Source organism: Podospora anserina, chromosome 5 (genome assembly GCF_000226545.1).
Source record: "Podospora anserina S mat+ genomic DNA chromosome 5, supercontig 10".
NCBI lineage: Eukaryota > Fungi > Ascomycota > Sordariomycetes > Sordariales > Podosporaceae > Podospora > Podospora anserina.
Window position 1 is genome coordinate 266,860 of NW_001914849.1, and position 16,591 is coordinate 283,450.

Sequence of the window (16,591 nt, forward strand, 5' to 3'; positions counted from 1 at the left end):
ATCGTGGAATAATGCCAGATGCATCATGCATCTTCATCTCCATCTAGACTGACTGGGCCGCAGTAGGCGACAGTCCCCTAACCGCCAAAGGCGTTGCGGCCTTCCTGATGGTCATCCACACCTTATCGAAGCGGGGGTCATTCTGAGAAAACCGGCACATGCTGCCGTGATCACCGTCAAGCGGCATAATATCTTCATGCGGGATGCCCATCACGGCAGAAGGCTTGTCAACAATCTATTGTCCCCGTGTGTCAGCGGCCGATCGTTTGTGTTGGGGGTATGTTGGAAACAAAAACGCACCAGATTTTGAAGCCCAGGATATATCTTTCTCTCGTAAAACGTCGCAATGACGTACATCTGGGCAACAGCCCGGAACTCGTCTGATATGCGGCGGAGTTCATCAGAGTGCGTCTCGAGATCCGAGAGAAACGACCTGGCCCAGCCAACGGAGGTGATCTTGTGCAGCGGAGCAAAAGTCTTGGCTACGTCTGAGCCGCGGTGAGGCGTTCCAAAGAACACCTGTTGTTGTTATGGGTCCGTTAGTGAAAGCTCGAGCTGTCCGCCCTGGGTAGGTACTCACTATTCCAGTTGTCGAATTGGCAATGTCGCGGAATGTCTCAACCCGGATCTTATTGGCTTCGAAAAGGGCCTGGAACAATGTTGACAACTGGCTGTCAGTGAAGGTTCGCCCAAGGTCGGATCATCGAGCTAAGCGATTCTTGCCTGTTTCACAATAATTCCCCCCAAACTGTGTGCGACAAAGACGATGGGCCCGCTGGAGCTCAAGAGTTCCCGCTTTGTTTGTAGGTCCCCGAGGAGCTGCTTTGCTGTGTCTGTCACTGATGCTTTTGCTCGGTTGCGCCATACTTTGCTCTCGTACTGCCATGTCATGATGCGTGCGTGCTTTGTCTTTTTCGGGAGTAGGTCCGAGGGCCAGAACACGCTTTTGTCCTGACCCAACAGCCGCTTCAGCTTGCTGCTGTTCTCCAAGCTCCAAGTCTTGACGCAGTGGCCATTCAGGCCATGAACAAAAACTATGCTGGAAAGTGGATGGCTTGTTAGCGAAGCAGGTCGTCGACAGCCGGGAAGGTTCAAGTGTGGTGAATGGGGTGTCGGACGTACTCGAGAATCTCCTCGTCATTCTTCACGTCATTGGTGGATGGTTCGGACACGACATAAAGTCCTGGAAGACCCTTGTCAGCGTTATCACGATCTTGTTTCAGTTCCCTCTCGTCCATCGTGTCTGTCAAACTGGTGATGTTGCCTGGAAGAAGTGTGGTTTTCAGGGAAACGGACGACTCGGCCTCCATGTGAGAGCCTTTAATGCTATTCAAGGATTGCTCAACATGGCTTTGGGCCGACACGGTCGTGGAGGGCTGTGACTGATCTGTTTGTTCCGCAACTGAGCAGCTGCCCTACGAACTGCTGGCCAACGACCCACACATTGGGTTGTGTTTTGCCAAGTCGACATGTTCAGGAGTATCATGCGACCACGTCGAAGACAGGAAACTGCCCAGCTGCAACTGTAATCTAACATTCTTTCAGCTCAAAATCTCCACATTACACTGACTATCTGCCTCCTCGACACACCCTCCACACAGACACAACTTGGTCCGAATGCCAGGCGACAATGTCAGATCGAGTGTTCCTCCAACAGCTGTACCCAGAGCCCGGGAATCCGGTTACGCCCAATATCGAGTGAGCCTTTTCAACTGTGTGTTTCCCGCTGTGACGTCGACAAGTAGTTAACCCTTACAGTATCGTAGTAGTCCACGGTGTCAATGGCGATCCGATCAAGACGTGGGAATGCGACAACACATCCAAGCAGAAATCACAGTCGAAACCAGCACCAGGACATGCCCAAACATCCAACGTCGAATCTCATACAGACCCCGGAACGAGCCTCGTCCTTTGCGACCGCCATGGCCCTGTGAATCCGAGGACGAAGGACGGCATTTTGCCAGAGAGGATCATCTGGCCGCAAGACTTACTCCATCGACAACCGAGACTGGAAAGAGCAAGAACCTTCACCTTTGGATACAACGGAGACGTCTTTCATAACGATTCAGTAGCCGGCATCCGTGACCTGGCCAGGACTCTTCTCGATTTACTCGACCTCGACCGCAAGGGTATCGATGCCCGTCGCCCCATCGTGTTCGTTGCCCACTGTCTGGGAGGCCTTATTGTCAAACAAGCTCTCTTGATCGCCCAGTACGAGCGCAGATACCAACACCTTGCCGACGCAACAGCCGGTATCGTAAGCCACCCCTTCGTCTGATGGTCTATCCTCATAAACAGTCACTGACGGCTTAACAGAGCTTCCTAGGGACACCACACCTGGCGAACTCCAAAGACAACTGGTCTCACCTCGCCAAAGCATACTCAGCTCTCGATTCACCCCGCAGCGGAGGCTTCTTCCGGAGAATCGGGCTCTCCCACTCGAAGCTCGTCAAGGCCCTACAAAAGGATTCCGAGCAGCTCGTCAACCTAATGGACGACTTCCGCCACGTTCTCGCCGACGGGACCAGAGGAGTCGACGCAAAAGGCCGCACCTCCCTGAGATGGAAAATCGTCAACTTCTGCGAACAGCTCCCGCTGCCGGGCGCCAAGGATTTGATCGTCGACCAGACGGTGGCCGACATGGCGATACCTGGCGCGGAGCCCAAGCCGGTCCACCGTGATCATGTCACCATGTGCCAGTTTGGCTCGGATAACGAACCTGGGTTCAAGCAGCTGTGTTCTTTCATCAGGGAGATGGTCCCCCAGGAACAGTCTTCGACAACGAGAACTGGAGAAGAGAACCCACGAGTCAATGTTCAGTTCAACGCGACCGTCGGGGGTAGGGGAACTCTGCAGATTAATGGGACAGTTACGAGCGTCTCGTATTTGGCGGAGGGTCACTCGGAACAGCCTTCCGGGGGTCTCCAACGTCATGGAGCGCCTCTGGCTCAGGGTGCGCACCATGGTAACTCTTTGAAATCTGGACCGCGCCAGGGATATTATCTGGAAAAAGGTCAGCCAGAGGCATCAACGGTACGAGACTGCATCCGTGGCACCGAGGCTTCCAACATTCCGGTGATGGCTGCACGGTCGTCGGTCGGTGTTGGTAGACGTTGAAATCCCGCAGTCGATCAGTTTCTTCAGCAGTGTGTATTTTGGGTTCTGTATCTGAGTCATGTTGAAAGCATGTTGTTTCCCTGCGGCTAAACCTTGAGCCTTGTCCTGCCGATAGGAAGCCCACAACCTAATGTCATAATGTTGTGCATGCATAATCACGTCTTCAAGGGTGAGTTGAAAGGAGTGCATAACCCAATGCATAACCTGCATAACCTGCATAACCTCACTTCTCCAATACCTCAAGAGGATCCCCCATTTTGCCGCCACATTCAGTCATGGCCATGTTCAAATTTGGCCAATCGAGCTACATCCAGACAATCGTGCTGCTGTCTGCCCTTGCGGAGCTGCTATCCTCTTGCTTTTCTTGTTCGTCTGCACATACCTCCAACACCACTCCTCCGGTATCAATGCCTTCCATCCCATGTTTCTTACCATCCTCCGCTGTCCCAAGGGCTCCTGGCATCTTGGTGTGTTCCAGCACTCTCAACCTATGCATATTTCCCTGCATGGGTGTAGGTGGAAGTGGGATCCTCGGCGGCGGTGATAGCGGAGCGTGCTGCGTCACAATGTTCGTCGTCTTTGTTGACACAGGAGAGATGCCGGTCGGCGTCAGGGTTGGGACAGTGGCCGATGGAGGGGACACCGGCAGTGTGACCATCGGAGTGTCCGGCGACGTCGAGAGTGGTGGCCTCAGTTTGAGGGGTGGTGGTGGTGGGAGGGGATGTGTGATATCCACCTGCCTTTCCCTCGTCACCCCCACCGCAACAGATAGAGGTGGTTCCGTCGCTGGCAGCGAAGGAAGAGGCGGCAAAGAAGATGTGGGTCTGGAAGCGGCCAACTCGGACATTCCATGATGGGAAGGGAGCTCGCTTCTGGCCTTTGCTCTTGCATCTCTCCATTGAGATCGAACCTCCAAGACGCGAAAGCTTTTGTTGAGAGGCGAACCGTGAAGACGCTGTCTGTAGATGAATAAAAGATAGCTACCGAGGAAGTAGGCAACTATAGCCATGATGCCCCCTACGATAATGCCGGCCGCGTCCCCGGGAGTTCCAACGCGGGATTGTTGCTCTGAGTGAGGTGCTGGTGCTAGAGTACCAGTAATGCTTGTGCCTTCGCTTCTCGGAGACGACGTTGGTATCGGAATTCGTGTTGCAAGGCGGTCGACGTTGGTAAGTATCAGATTCGACTGCGATAGGCGACACTGGGCTCGACTATCCTTAATGCAGGCGTAGTTTGCTGGGCAACATCCCCCTGTTGAATCTCAGTTGCAAGTTCATCTCGAATTTCGCTATTAAACTGAGGTCCACCTACCGCCAATCTTCTCTTCGCAAGCGAAATATCCATTGTGCCCCGGGCATGGCAAACGTGCCATGGGCTTTTCCTTTTCCAACTGGGGCGACACGCAAAGATCACCCTTGCTGCAGGCGAAGCCTACCGGGCAGCAACCGCCACCATATTCAGATGCGCAGTCAAAGTAGCCAGTCTGCCCACAGGCTATACTGCCTGGTGTAGATGAGGCGGGGCCATTCGAATCGATAGGTATTACCGACAGGCGTATGCTGGTGGCGACTTGCGGCGCATCAACAATCGGCCGTGGAGTGAGTGAGTATGTAGTGCTCGAAGGTGGCTGTTGCAAAGATGTTGATGATGTGGTCTGGGTTGTCCTCGCTGAAGTAGGTATCGTCCTTGTTCTTGATGCGGCTGCTCGCACTGACGCCAACCTGATACTCTCCTTTAGTGCCCGTTCGCTTTCGACCAGCTTTCTTTCAGCCTCTTTCTCCTGCTCTATTCTCAATCTTTCTCGTTCTTGCTCGAGCCGTTTTCGTTCATTCTCCTTCTCCTTCTCGAGACGTAGTCGTTCTTGCTCCTGCCATGACCGAGTGACAGTGGACATTTCGTGTTCGCATTCAATCGAGATAATCGGGCAACCTTGGTACGGAAAGATTGATTTGAAGCATTAGAACTGGGGGTAGTTGTCAGTTGACGTGATTGAGGAACTGAAAAAACTGAAACGCACAGGAGGTATTTCCAGGGCATGAGCCATAAGTATAGAGACGTCTTGGGAGAGTGTTGGCTCATGTTTGCGTCAATCTCATTGGCGGTTGTGGTGATGGGCTGGCCCCCTCTCAGCCGTGCTGTTGATCAACCGGGACGGCGCGGGATCTGCCTTGCTTGCGCCAAATATGTCAATATGCCCATGGAGGTCCATCTGAAACCACGACAAAGCTGCAAACAATCGAGCTTCGTGGCCATTCTCTATCAGACAAACAATCGAGCTTCCTGGCCGTTCTCTATCAGGGTTTCTGTACCGACTCTCCGTGTCAAGCAAACAGCTCGTGGACTCTGATCACGTCGAAGTACCGACCCTGGTGCTAAATCGGTCGTATTCCAGAGGCATCATCAATTGACTGTAAGTACTGGAGAAAAGTCGACGTGGTCTATCAGTTCACCCCCAACAGCCCAACAGGAAAAAGATTTGCGTGTTTGATTGGCGGGCCGCCAGACTGGGCCGTTGAGGTGGGGATGCGGCTCAACTGACGAAATGCTCCGTAGCATTGGGGTGTGGGAGGGGTCCTGCATTGCCCACTTAAAAGAGTGACTGCGCCGTAAGTCAACTGAGGTGATGGTTTCCCATGCCCAGGGTTGGGGTTCCACCAGTCTGGTTGAACCAGTGTGCTCCGGGGACATTTTCTTCCGGCAGCTAGCGCCTTGCCCTCTCCTACATTACTGTTCTTTTTAAAAAAAGCTGACTTCTCTCCCATCTACTAGGAACCTCGCCGTTCAGTGCTCGAAAATCGAATCGACTAAATCGCCATGCCATTTTCCAGCCTGAGGCTTTCCAGCACACCAGCAAAGAAGACAACGTTGTCATCAGCCCTTCTTCGGGCACGGGGCATGTTACCAGAAAATGAAAATCGGGCGAGGAAACGTCCAGGAAGTGACATCGATGTGAGCGAGCGGCGTCCCTCCCAAGGCAAAGCACAAAAGACAAAGATCGACAGCAGCCCAATGTTGGCTGCGCAGCCTGCCAAGATTGAAGAGGACACCGACGACCACTACCACCCATCTGACAATCAAACAGCAAGCGTGGGGTTCGAGATCATCTTGGATGTTTCGTGGACTCGGGTGACATCAGAAGCGGCCAGCGAGACAGCATCGGAATAGATAGACGACTTCTTATCCGATCATTACAAATACCACGACCTTGGAGCTAGTCTGGTCAAGGCCCTTGATTTAGTCAAGCCGAAACGCTTTCTTTACATCAAAAACTCCACGTCAGGAGGTCCCTCAGGCTTGATACACCTCGGTCTAGACGCCAAAACCTACACCTTCTACTCCTGTTCGTCTGACGATCTGGTCACGGATGAATACAACCTCATCGCACACAACATCATCAAGGATCGCCTCAAAAGCCACAGTTTCCAGGATTGGGAGGTCAAAGCTCCCGAAGCCATCAAGAACCCGGATTACGAAGCAAATGGAATCTTCCCCCTCCTTTTGTTGGTGTTTCTATCCTGTCTGGAGCCCCCTCTTTTTCAAGAAAGATTTCTGATTTCTGGCGGGTGGTCTTGAAGATGTTTGTTTTGTCGGGAGAATGTCCACGACTGGGTGGAGCCAAAGTCTAGCCTGGACGACGACTATCGGCAGCTCCGACTGAACATGGACAATCGCCACGAAGTTGTCCAGGGTTTATTAAGAACGAGGCTGGGCCTGGCAGCTATGCCGGATATGCAACACCTGTTGATAACTGCCAATGAAATCGAAGCGGGCATGAGAGCCACTTGTCTTGAGGAGATGACCAACAGCAAGGTGAAGCTGCAGCGTGCTATTATGGCGCACCGTCTGCTTGACCAGCTTGCTCAGCTGCTCGGTCAGTTGGAGTCTCAACGGGGTAAGGCTTTGGAGCCAGTTCAGGGAGTGGTCATCGGTCTCGAAAAGGCCGACCCTCCACACAGCTGCATTGCGAAGTACCTCGACGAAGATTTACGCCAAGATAACGATTCGCTCTCTAAGGAGCTACCGCGAGATAAGGGACAAGGTTCGAGGAGAGTTAGAGATGATTAGTGCTTTTGCCACACGGTTGGTGGAGGTGGGACGGAAGCTGCTGTCGGTAGCAGCTTTTTGGCAGGAGCAGGAGTATGAGAAGCAGCACAAGGACCTTGTCAACTACATCACCCGGGGTGAAGACGGGAATGCTTAAACAGCAAACAAAAAGTCATAACATTACTCTCTCGCGATTAAAATTTCTTGTCTTGAGTAAGTGGTTGGTGAACAGCAGCCAGTCAACCCCATGATCCTACCTAAAATCCACCAGTCGCCTTTGTTCCATCACCATATCCGCCAAGCCCACTCTAACAACCCGACAGAATGTTTTTCCTGCATCCTTCCAACTTACACGTTCTCCCTTCCATCTTGCAGGAAATCCCATGATCATCTCGTTAACGTGTGGATCACCCCCAGAAAGATATTCCCACCAACCACCTCCCGTCCCGGCGCCAAGACGTCGCATAAACGTTTTTTGAGTCCCCTATTCCCAGATCTCGGCGCAACTGGACTGTTACTGACCGCCAAGACATCTTCCGCTGTTGAAACAGGTTAGCCAGCTCCGGACACGATGATGCGGATGGGCGGCAGGGATCAAGAAGGCAATTTCCGTGGTTTCGGTGAAGGGGGTGCTACGTTGTGGTTCAACTCCACTGACAGGTAGATGATGGTAGCAGACATCGATACCTTACATCGGGTGTTGTGTAGGAGAGTTAGTGCTGTGTTACACTGATTGGCGTTAAAGCCATGACATTGTACAGATGCTGGGGTTGAAGCCAGGGATGATTCGTGCGAATTTCACTTCACAGAGCTGGGCAGACAGCCTCCATCCCACTGGCAGGGCCGCAGTGAAAGTCAGTTGAATGTCTCTCAGCCTCGAAACACACCCGAAGATGAAGAAATATTGCTCAGGACTGTCTGGGGTGCAGCTACCCGACGCCACATCGTGTCTGAAGATACACCTGTACGAAGACACGATGGAGAATCTTTCCGCAGTGGAAACAAAATCCCGGCCAGGCCATCCCAGAAGACAGGTGGGTCTGTCAGTCATGAAACCGGCAGTCATTCCCTGGTTTGGTAGCAGTAGTCCGTCCAGTTTACAAGGCAAGGTGGATCGGATGACATGTTGATATCAGCAGGGGAGAAGTATAAAGACATCTCTTCCTGTCCAGGAGTCCAGACCATCACCATCACCATCACCATCACCACCACCACCACCACCACCAAGCCATCCATCTCTCCACTTTCAACCCTCCCCCCAAAACCAACAAAATGCACCCCCTCACCCTCCTCCTCGCCTCCATGGCCGGCCTAGCCACCGCCCAAACCAACACCGCCCTCCGCAGCACCTTCCCCATCCCCTCAGCAACAACCCACCTCTCCGCAGCCCGCACCATCCCCGCCGGCCAAACCCTCGACGGCGGCATGAAACAATGGGACCGCTCCCCCTCGACCTGCTCCGACCAATCCGAAGGCGGCGAAAAAGACGCCGTCTTCATCCTCCAAGACGGCGCAACCCTCTCCAACGTCATCATCGGTCCCAACAACGGCGAGGGCGTCCACTGCAAAGGAACCTGCACCCTCAACAACGTCTGGTGGACCGACGTCTGCGAGGACGCCGCCACCTTCCGCCAAACCTCCGGAACCTCCTACGTCAACGGCGGCGGTGCCCGCGGTGCCAGCGACAAAGTCTTCCAGCACAACGGCGGGGGTTTGGTCGCCGTCAAGAACTTCTATGCCGCCAACATCGGCAAATTGTATCGCTCTTGCGGGAATTGCGGGACGCAATACGCGAGGCATTCGACGTTTGACAATATCAAGGTCGAGGGGTCGTCGCAGGTGGTGGCGGGGGTGAATGCTAATTTTGGGGATACCACCAGCGTGAGGAATAGCTGTTTGCTCAAGGGGGCTGCGTGCTGGATTTATCAGGGGAATAACAGTGGCAAGGAGCCGACCAAAATTGGGAGTGGTCCTTCCGGTACGGCCTGTGCTACTGCTGCTATCAAGACTTCGGGGTGCTAGTCCGTGAGGGCACGCAAGAGAGGGGTGATGGACAAAATGCAGGCGGTGTATCTATCTGGCAGACTGAACTTGTACATACGACGCTGGACATTCGCTAGTTCTTGAACGTGGTTATAAACAACGTCATTATTTCGTGTACTCATTCTGTGATATCCAAACCTACTTCCCTTCAACTCACTCAACCACCCACTCCCGCCCCAACCTCTCCCCCACACCCTTTCCCTCCTCGTCAGTCAGCAACCCCCGTTCCAACATCCACCTCATCAACACCAACCCACTCGCCGGCTTCACCTCCCCCATCCTCATCCTCTCCTTCATCTCCGGCACAGTAACCAACTCCCAGCCCGCCACCTCCCCATCTCCCTCCCCTGGCCTTGGCACAACCCCCTCAGGCAGCTCAACCTCGAAACAATGCTGCAGCTGCATTTGGCAACCCTCCTCTCCGATTTCTGTCTCCGTAAGCATCAATCTGTTCTCACCAATGAGTTTGGCATGGGAGCGAAGGAACGGAGACGGGAGCCGGACCTCCTCGTGGGCCTCTCTAATCATTCCCTCCAGGGGAGAGAGGTCAGAAGAAGAGAGGCCACCAGCGGCGGTGCAGTCCAAGAGCGAGGGCCAGGCCGATTTCCACTTTGCGCGGCGGGAGAGGTACACTCGGAGCTCTTTTTCCTCAGAGGCTTCATCATCAGGGCGGGTGATGGCGCAGTTAGCAGTGTGAGTCAAAGAAACAGTGCTGTTGAAGACAAGCTTCGAAATGTCAACCTCCGACAGGGGCGTGGTAGCGGTAGACGTCCCCGCCCCGCTAGCCAGCGACGCGATCGAGGTCGAAGATGTAGCTCTTTCAAGGGTGGACAATGACGTCGTGGACGACGAAGGAATCTTCGGCGTGGTGGGGGAGCAGTAAGTGTAGGCGACAAGAAAAACACTCTCGTTGATAATCCCTAGCATATCCACCCCGCACCCATCAAGTTCCAAGACTGGCTCTCCGGTTGGTGGATAGAGCAGTGGGAACGACTCGTTGCACCACCGATACAGGGAGCGTCGGCCTATCACTCCAGCCTTTCTGTTCTCGGCCGCAACATGGAGGTGTCCAAGCCAGAGGGTTTCTCTCATTGCTTTGGTGCGGGCCCCGAACCCATCAGTGGACCCTTGTGCGACCTTGAGAGTGATCGTCTTGGCATCGTGGTCGACGAGCCAGTATTCGGTCGGCCAAGGGAGGTCAGAAACAAAGTTGTCGTGGATGTAGCCGAAGGGCTCTGCGTATGTGTCGACGAAGAAAGTGTAGTATTTTGCGAGGTGGGTGTTGTACGAGGGTGACGAAGGGTATGGCCAACTAGTGCAAGAGAAGGAGGAGTTAGCCAACACTAACAGAAAAGCCAACGGCTGAGCGACTCATTTGCAGCGGGATAACTTGCGTATCAACCATGTTAATAAGGTCTAGGTTCGTGTAGGGGGCATTCTCTGCCAACTTGGCGCGGGTTTTAAGCAAGGCCATGGCCGTAAGGTTGTGCAGAATGAAACACAAATGTCAGGAGAAACAATAATGTTTGGATACTTTTTGGATGAGGGAGACTTACGGGAACATGCTCAAGACGCAGCTGCAACAGATTGCGCCTTTATAGGACTTGCCTCACTTGCAACCCACGGCATGGAAACCTCCTGCCTCTTGCTTGTCTGCCCCGCCCAGGTGTTCCCAAACCCAGGCCACTCTGTCACGAACCTGTCTTACCGTAATACATTCCATAACCCATCGCGCCTAGCGGTTGCCTCAAAGTCCATCCAAACAACACAGCTTGGCATCTGGCATAGTCCACATCTCCATCACAACTGCAGGGTATGTCCCTGGCCTGTTTGCCTAATGGTCCTCTCGCGCGATTCCTTGTAGGACTGGAAACCTCGGATGCCCAAACGATCCTGAGCAACCTGAACAAACGCGGCAATGAAGGAGGGCCGACGGCGGCAGGAAAGACGTGGGAACCGTGCAGTGACTACCACCAAGTGTTTACGGCCGCGCGAACAGTGATTGGATGCCCAGTGCGGACAGTGTAGGGAACTTTGGCACACCACGGGCACCGTCAGCTACACTCAGTGGCCCAATCTGCATTTGGTTGTTATCGCCGAAGCCATCCTCCTTCCCGACCGTGCTGATTGCGTATGACATGGAATCGTTGTGACCGTCATCCTGGAGGTTTGTGGTCTGTGGAGATGTTGTGCTAGCTCGTGGATCCGTCCGGCTTACAATCTTACTGTTGTCAGCAACAACATGGCGGGACAAGGCCAGGCGGCCCAAGTGCTACAACAGCCTCACGTCCTCGTCCTCAGCCAGCTCAACATCCACGTCTCTTTGCCGACTGTGTGATGCCCTTTGGACCGAGATGGCTCGGACCTTGGATGAGAGCTCTTGGTGTCCTGGTCCTCCCATATTTCGACAGTTGACAATCACATACACCCGAATCTGGTCCCGTTGCAAGGGAACAGCATACGAGGCCCAACGACCTTGCTGTGCCCCATGATACCCGTACGCCACAATCCCTCAAATCCCAACTCACTCCAAATACTGGTCATTGAACTTGGCGTGGCTTCATGCAAGGATCTTCGGAATGCAACGTCGAATCGCTGCCAATCCTTGCGCTGCTGCTTTGTCAGGTTGGCCGCTTTTGAGTTCTGACCCATGCATAATCTCTCCGTGATCTTTGACATGAGATTGGGAAATGCGGCCTGCTCGTCACTGATGGGGGTTTTGGGTTCTGACGTGCCGCTTGATGGGCGGGCAATTGTCTGCAGACGTCGACGATGTCGCATTCAGCCGGCCCAGAATGGAAGTCCGGAAGAAAAGAGCTAGACCAGCATGGAAGCAAGCGAGCTGCTTCCCCGCAAGATCTGATTGGAAGGCTTGTTGATCGCTTGTCTAGTCCGTGATTTGTTCAATGCGATTCAAGCGGTTACAACATCGGCCCGGGGTGTCGGTACTAGAGAACGGCATGTGCCAGCCTCATTTTTGTGGGCACCATGTCGGTGTATAAAAGGTCGCATCTTCTCGGGACGAAAAAAGGGAGCCGGGTCGTCTCTAGATTATCATCAACAGCCAGTCATCAAACATCAATAACACCAAAATGCTGTCCATCCGCGCCGTCATTTGCACCCTTACCTGCCTCCTGTTCTCAGGCTTGGCACTGGCACAAGCAACACCTCGGGCACCAGGCCTGACATTCCTCTACTCCCTCAACTGCACATTGGGTGCCTCCCTTCCTGTAGGAGCTGGTCCCAACGGCAACCGTGTGGTGATCCCCATCACCGGTGGATCCTTCAAGGGGCCTCGCTTGTCCGGTACGAGCTGACCAACCTACACCAACCTCCCCTTCCTAAGCTGACACGTTTGCAATGTAGGCAAAGTCCTTCCCCTCGGTGCTGACTGGGGCCTGATTGACTCTAAGAACACCTTCTCGGCCGACACACGCTACCAGCTTCAGACTGATGACAATGCCCACATCTTCATCAGCACGAGCGGTCCGGCGCAGTCCGATGGCTTCATCCACCTCCGCATCAAATTTGAGACGGGGAGCTCCAAGTATTACTGGCTGAACAACGTAATTGCAGTCGGGATTCTGACATCAGGGAATGGGTACGTCGCTATTGATGCTTGGCAGTTGACGTCGCCGACCAAGGCTTGAGAGGGGAAACGGATGAGGAGGTAGAACTTGTTATGGTAGCATGAGCGATTGGCGTTCTTGTTAGAGGACTCCGAGTTTCAGCCCCTCGGTGCTGCAAAAATTGACAAAGTTTTGGTTTTGGAAGGTGCGACCAGGTGTCGAAGTGAGGTGGCTGCCTGGCTTTTTTCTCGCCACACAACAGAGCTTCGTTCATGCTTCTGCCCTCTTTTTCCACCAAAACAGAAGCAGTCCCCCCCAGTCTTTCCTCCAGCCACACAGCCTGGTTTCGACTTTACGCATTAAAATGACCTGTTGATCACCAAGTCTTTGACTCCGGTTATTATCCATCCAGATCCTGACCACAGGCTGCATACCCAGGCATACAGCATAGTCATCGTTTCAGTTGGAGTTAGCCAGCAGTTCCTAGTTTAACTAGGATGTTATACGCAACTGCAAGATAAATGCAAGCCTTTCGAGAACAATATCGCCCAAAGGCAAACAAGTATTACTTAATATAAATGGACGACCATTAATATCGATCGTAAATGATGGTAAGCCCTTGCGGGTATTGCACACCACACTGTTAGATGTGAAACTCTGTGGGTAGGTACTCTCAACTCCGGAAAAAGTAGAATTGGCAACATCAATGTCAAACACGGGAATGAACACCAGAACACCAACATGGTGACATATCATCGCAGAAAACACGGTCAAACAACACTGCAAGCTGCCAGATCTTGCTTCTTCCTCATGGCTCAACAAAGGTCAAGCGCACAATGAAGAAAAGTAAACATCAAAAATTACAGCCCTGTCGACCCCGAAGGGCAAACAATGACGAAAAACTCCTCGATGTGCAATGAAGGCTCTTCGACATACCTCTAGGAATTCATGATCTCCCGGAGGCCAGCCAAGGTAAGTATAAAGAAGAAAAGAGAAAGGGAAAGTGGAAAGAATTGGAGGGGAACCGCGAATATATACTGGTGCTTCGGGTGGTCCGGGCGCCCTTGCAAATTGGACTCAGAATGCAAAAGGGCCGTGCACTTTGTGGGCTATGGCGATAGGATGGTGGGATTGATAGGCTGATGATAACCGATAAGGCAGCTCCGGGTAGCCACGTGACTTCTCAGGCCCCTGTGGATGTTGTCGTTTGGTTTGGCGCAAAAAAAGATCCGTGATTCTCCCGGACCTTCGCCGAAAAATCGCCAGTGGCAGAATCACCCGGAGTGAAGCCGTAAAAGTGCGCTGGGCCAGTTATATTGTGCGATTATCGGACGTCACTGAAGCTTATCATTATCATGTCATCCAACTATCCACCACCGCCCTCCAACAACACCACCGACGCCCAGGTCCCCACCAACGACACGTCCGCACCATCACAACCTGTTGCCCACAACGACTCCGACGACCTCGCGACCCAGCCTCAACCACATCCCCAATATGCCGCCGATGCTGCTGCCTCTGCTGTTGCCCATCACAGCTTACAGGCCCTTCAAGATTCCGTCGCAGGGCCCCCACCGCCAACCACCCCCTTAGCCCTCGCACAACCCGCATCTTCGCCAGCCTCACATTATGTACCGCATCCTGATGGCTTGCCATACCATCCACCGGCCGGGCTCCCATCAGGTCAGCCACCAGTATCCCAGGGCGGTTCTGCAAACCCTCCAGGTGCCGCCTCGAAAGCTACCCGCTTGCGCCGAGCCTGTGACATGTGTAGTCAGCGCAAGGTTAAGGTTGCACATCCTCTTCTCCCAAGTGTCTCTATGTGCTTCCCGACTGACGAGTTTTCTTCTTTCCAGTGCGATGAGACGCAGCCATGCCGCCCATGTCGCGACCTTGGTGTCGACTGCACCTTCAACCGCACCATGAAACGCCGAGGGCCACCAAACAAACACGCCGAAGCTGCCAAAGCCGCAAAGCAGCCCCGCCTCGAGCCGAATCTGAGCCCAGGACCGCACAATGCCGCCGAGACTCTGATATCCATTGCTGGGCTACATGGTGCGCAGCCTGTGTGGTCCGCTGAGCTCATAGCCCCATTCGAGGTGCTGGTCCCTCTTGTGGACGATTTCTTCAGGTATATACACCCGCTAGCGCCTTTCCCCCACGAGCCCACGTTTCGAAACTCTTTCATGAGACGCGAAGACAGGACAAGCCGAGAGTTCCTCGCCCTGCTGGCCAGCATGATTGGGTGTCTAGTGGCCTCGTTCCCACGTGCTGCTCGGCTGCATCTCAAACACCATCCTAACGGGCTGGCCATGTTTCCCAAAGCCATCAACTTCATCGAAAGATGTCGTGTTGTCGCAACCGAAGCTCGTGGTTCGGCCTTTCCTTACAAGGATGATATCACCGTCTACGATGCTGCGACTAGCTATTTTCTCGGTCTGGCAGCGGGGTACACCATGCAATGGAAAGTCTGCCGGCGGTTCATGAGCCAAACCATGGACTTTATCCGCGAGATGGGTTATCACAAGCCGCGAGAAACGGGGTCGCACATGTTTGGGGTTACCTATCGAGGGCCATCGTTCAACCACGTTGAAGACCAGCTGGGCAAGCGCATCTTTTGGTGCATGTTTGTCGGTGTCAGATCCATGGTACAGATCGGCGCGCCTCATAGTGAAATCATCTTTCCACCACCTACCCCGGCCGAACCATATCCCGAGTTCCCTGCCGAGGTCGACGATCAATACATTCTTCCACATCAAATCCTTGTACAACCGGAAGGCGTCGTGTCCCTAATGACGGGCTTCATCCAGGGCATCAAAATCTACATGACCATGAACGGTCTGGTCAGCATTGAACTGTCTTACGGGATATCCTCGCTGGGCTTTCATGATCAAAGATCGATGCTGGATGACTGTCTGGGGGCTGTCAAGCAGGTCATGGATCACTTACCGCCAGAGCTGACCATCAATCTTGGCCAACATACGAACGACGGGAGCAGCCTATCCGGCATGGATTTGCCGAATGCTACAAACTACTACGACACAGGAAATACTTATGTCTACCTACCACCCGACTATCTTCCCGTCCAGACACAGGCGAGTTCGCAAGATGCCGAGACGAGGCGTTTGCAGTACGAGATCCAGAAAGCGAATATATATGCCTCTCAGCTGGCGACGCGTTCCTACTATGTTGAGCGTTACCTCAACCTCCGCGACAATCACCGCGAACAAGCACGAGTCCAAGCTGCCCAAGCCGCACAGGCACAGGCATATGCTACCGAGAACGCTGTCAATGGTAACGGAACTGATGGCGCTCTGGGGTCAGATGCGGTCTCTAAGTCGGTCGCCGCCGCCGCCCTCCACGCAGCTGCTCAGCAGCAGGATCCCATTGATGCACAGATGTTTGATGAGCGGGAGCTAATCGTGCAGAACCTGCTGACGGTCCTCACTTCCATCACGCAACGTAACATGGAGCCCAACGGAAGCAGTCTCATCAACAAGATTCGCCAAGTCGCATCAACTCTGCTGAACTGCGCCCCGGATCGGAAGGGTCCTGTTGCGCAAAAGGCTGAGGAGCCACTAAGCAAGTTTGTGGATATCTTGATGAGATTGGAGAGGGCTGCGCCGACAATCAACCCGCAACACGCACATAATCTGCATTTTGATCACTTTGGCCAACTGAGTGGGATGTTACCGCCTCCTTTGTTGGAAGATGAAGAGCAGGAGTTGAGGAATTGGGCTGATTTGAAGGAGCAACAGATACGATTCCTCCAGGGTGGCGGATTTGTGAGCATGATTTGATGGTGTTCGTTGTTGGAA

The 16,591-nt window shown here is 53.5% G+C and overlaps 8 protein-coding genes across 8 annotated transcripts, besides 1 other annotated feature; 5 read left to right on the top strand and 3 right to left on the bottom strand.

Annotated features, from left to right (window-relative positions):
• Positions 1-708: 708 nt before the first annotated feature.
• PODANS_5_10940 (uncharacterized protein) lies at positions 709-891 on the bottom strand (the record flags this gene model as incomplete). The annotated part of the gene is made up of 1 exon (XM_001905610.1): positions 709-891. One exon carries the CDS (start codon positions 889-891, stop codon positions 709-711), a length of 183 nt encoding a protein of 60 aa, XP_001905645.1.
• A 739-nt stretch (positions 892-1,630) lies between these two features.
• Positions 1,631-3,117, top strand: PODANS_5_10945 (uncharacterized protein; the record flags this gene model as incomplete). The annotated part of the gene is made up of 3 exons (XM_001905611.1): positions 1,631-1,698; positions 1,759-2,257; positions 2,317-3,117. The coding sequence occupies 3 exons, from the start codon at positions 1,631-1,633 to the stop codon at positions 3,115-3,117; spliced, it is 1,368 nt and encodes a 455-aa protein (XP_001905646.1).
• A 304-nt stretch (positions 3,118-3,421) lies between these two features.
• Positions 3,422-4,126, bottom strand: PODANS_5_10950 (uncharacterized protein; the record flags this gene model as incomplete). Its single annotated transcript, XM_001905612.1, has 1 exon — positions 3,422-4,126. The coding sequence occupies one exon, from the start codon at positions 4,124-4,126 to the stop codon at positions 3,422-3,424; it is 705 nt and encodes a 234-aa protein (XP_001905647.1).
• Positions 4,127-6,777: 2,651 nt separating this feature from the next.
• Positions 6,778-7,182, top strand: PODANS_5_10957 (uncharacterized protein; the record flags this gene model as incomplete). The annotated part of the gene is made up of 1 exon (XM_001905613.1): positions 6,778-7,182. One exon carries the CDS (start codon positions 6,778-6,780, stop codon positions 7,180-7,182), a length of 405 nt encoding a protein of 134 aa, XP_001905648.1.
• A 1,251-nt stretch (positions 7,183-8,433) lies between these two features.
• Positions 8,434-9,183, top strand: PODANS_5_10960 (uncharacterized protein; the record flags this gene model as incomplete). The annotated part of the gene is made up of 1 exon (XM_001905614.1): positions 8,434-9,183. The coding sequence occupies one exon, from the start codon at positions 8,434-8,436 to the stop codon at positions 9,181-9,183; it is 750 nt and encodes a 249-aa protein (XP_001905649.1).
• A 174-nt stretch (positions 9,184-9,357) lies between these two features.
• Positions 9,358-10,296, bottom strand: PODANS_5_10970 (uncharacterized protein; the record flags this gene model as incomplete). Its single annotated transcript, XM_001905615.1, has 1 exon — positions 9,358-10,296. One exon carries the CDS (start codon positions 10,294-10,296, stop codon positions 9,358-9,360), a length of 939 nt encoding a protein of 312 aa, XP_001905650.1.
• Positions 10,297-12,296: 2,000 nt separating this feature from the next.
• PODANS_5_10980 (uncharacterized protein) lies at positions 12,297-12,854 on the top strand (the record flags this gene model as incomplete). Its single annotated transcript, XM_001905616.1, has 2 exons — positions 12,297-12,510; positions 12,571-12,854. The coding sequence occupies 2 exons, from the start codon at positions 12,297-12,299 to the stop codon at positions 12,852-12,854; spliced, it is 498 nt and encodes a 165-aa protein (XP_001905651.1).
• Positions 12,855-13,599: 745 nt separating this feature from the next.
• Positions 13,600-13,753: a sequence feature (Similar to U1 spliceosomal RNA (RFAM RF00003) (Erpin: E=2.3e+00);~snRNA).
• A 375-nt stretch (positions 13,754-14,128) lies between these two features.
• On the top strand, positions 14,129-16,573 carry PODANS_5_10990 (uncharacterized protein; the record flags this gene model as incomplete). The annotated part of the gene is made up of 2 exons (XM_001905617.1): positions 14,129-14,563; positions 14,630-16,573. The coding sequence occupies 2 exons, from the start codon at positions 14,129-14,131 to the stop codon at positions 16,571-16,573; spliced, it is 2,379 nt and encodes a 792-aa protein (XP_001905652.1).
• Between the last annotated feature and the right edge of the window lie 18 nt (positions 16,574-16,591).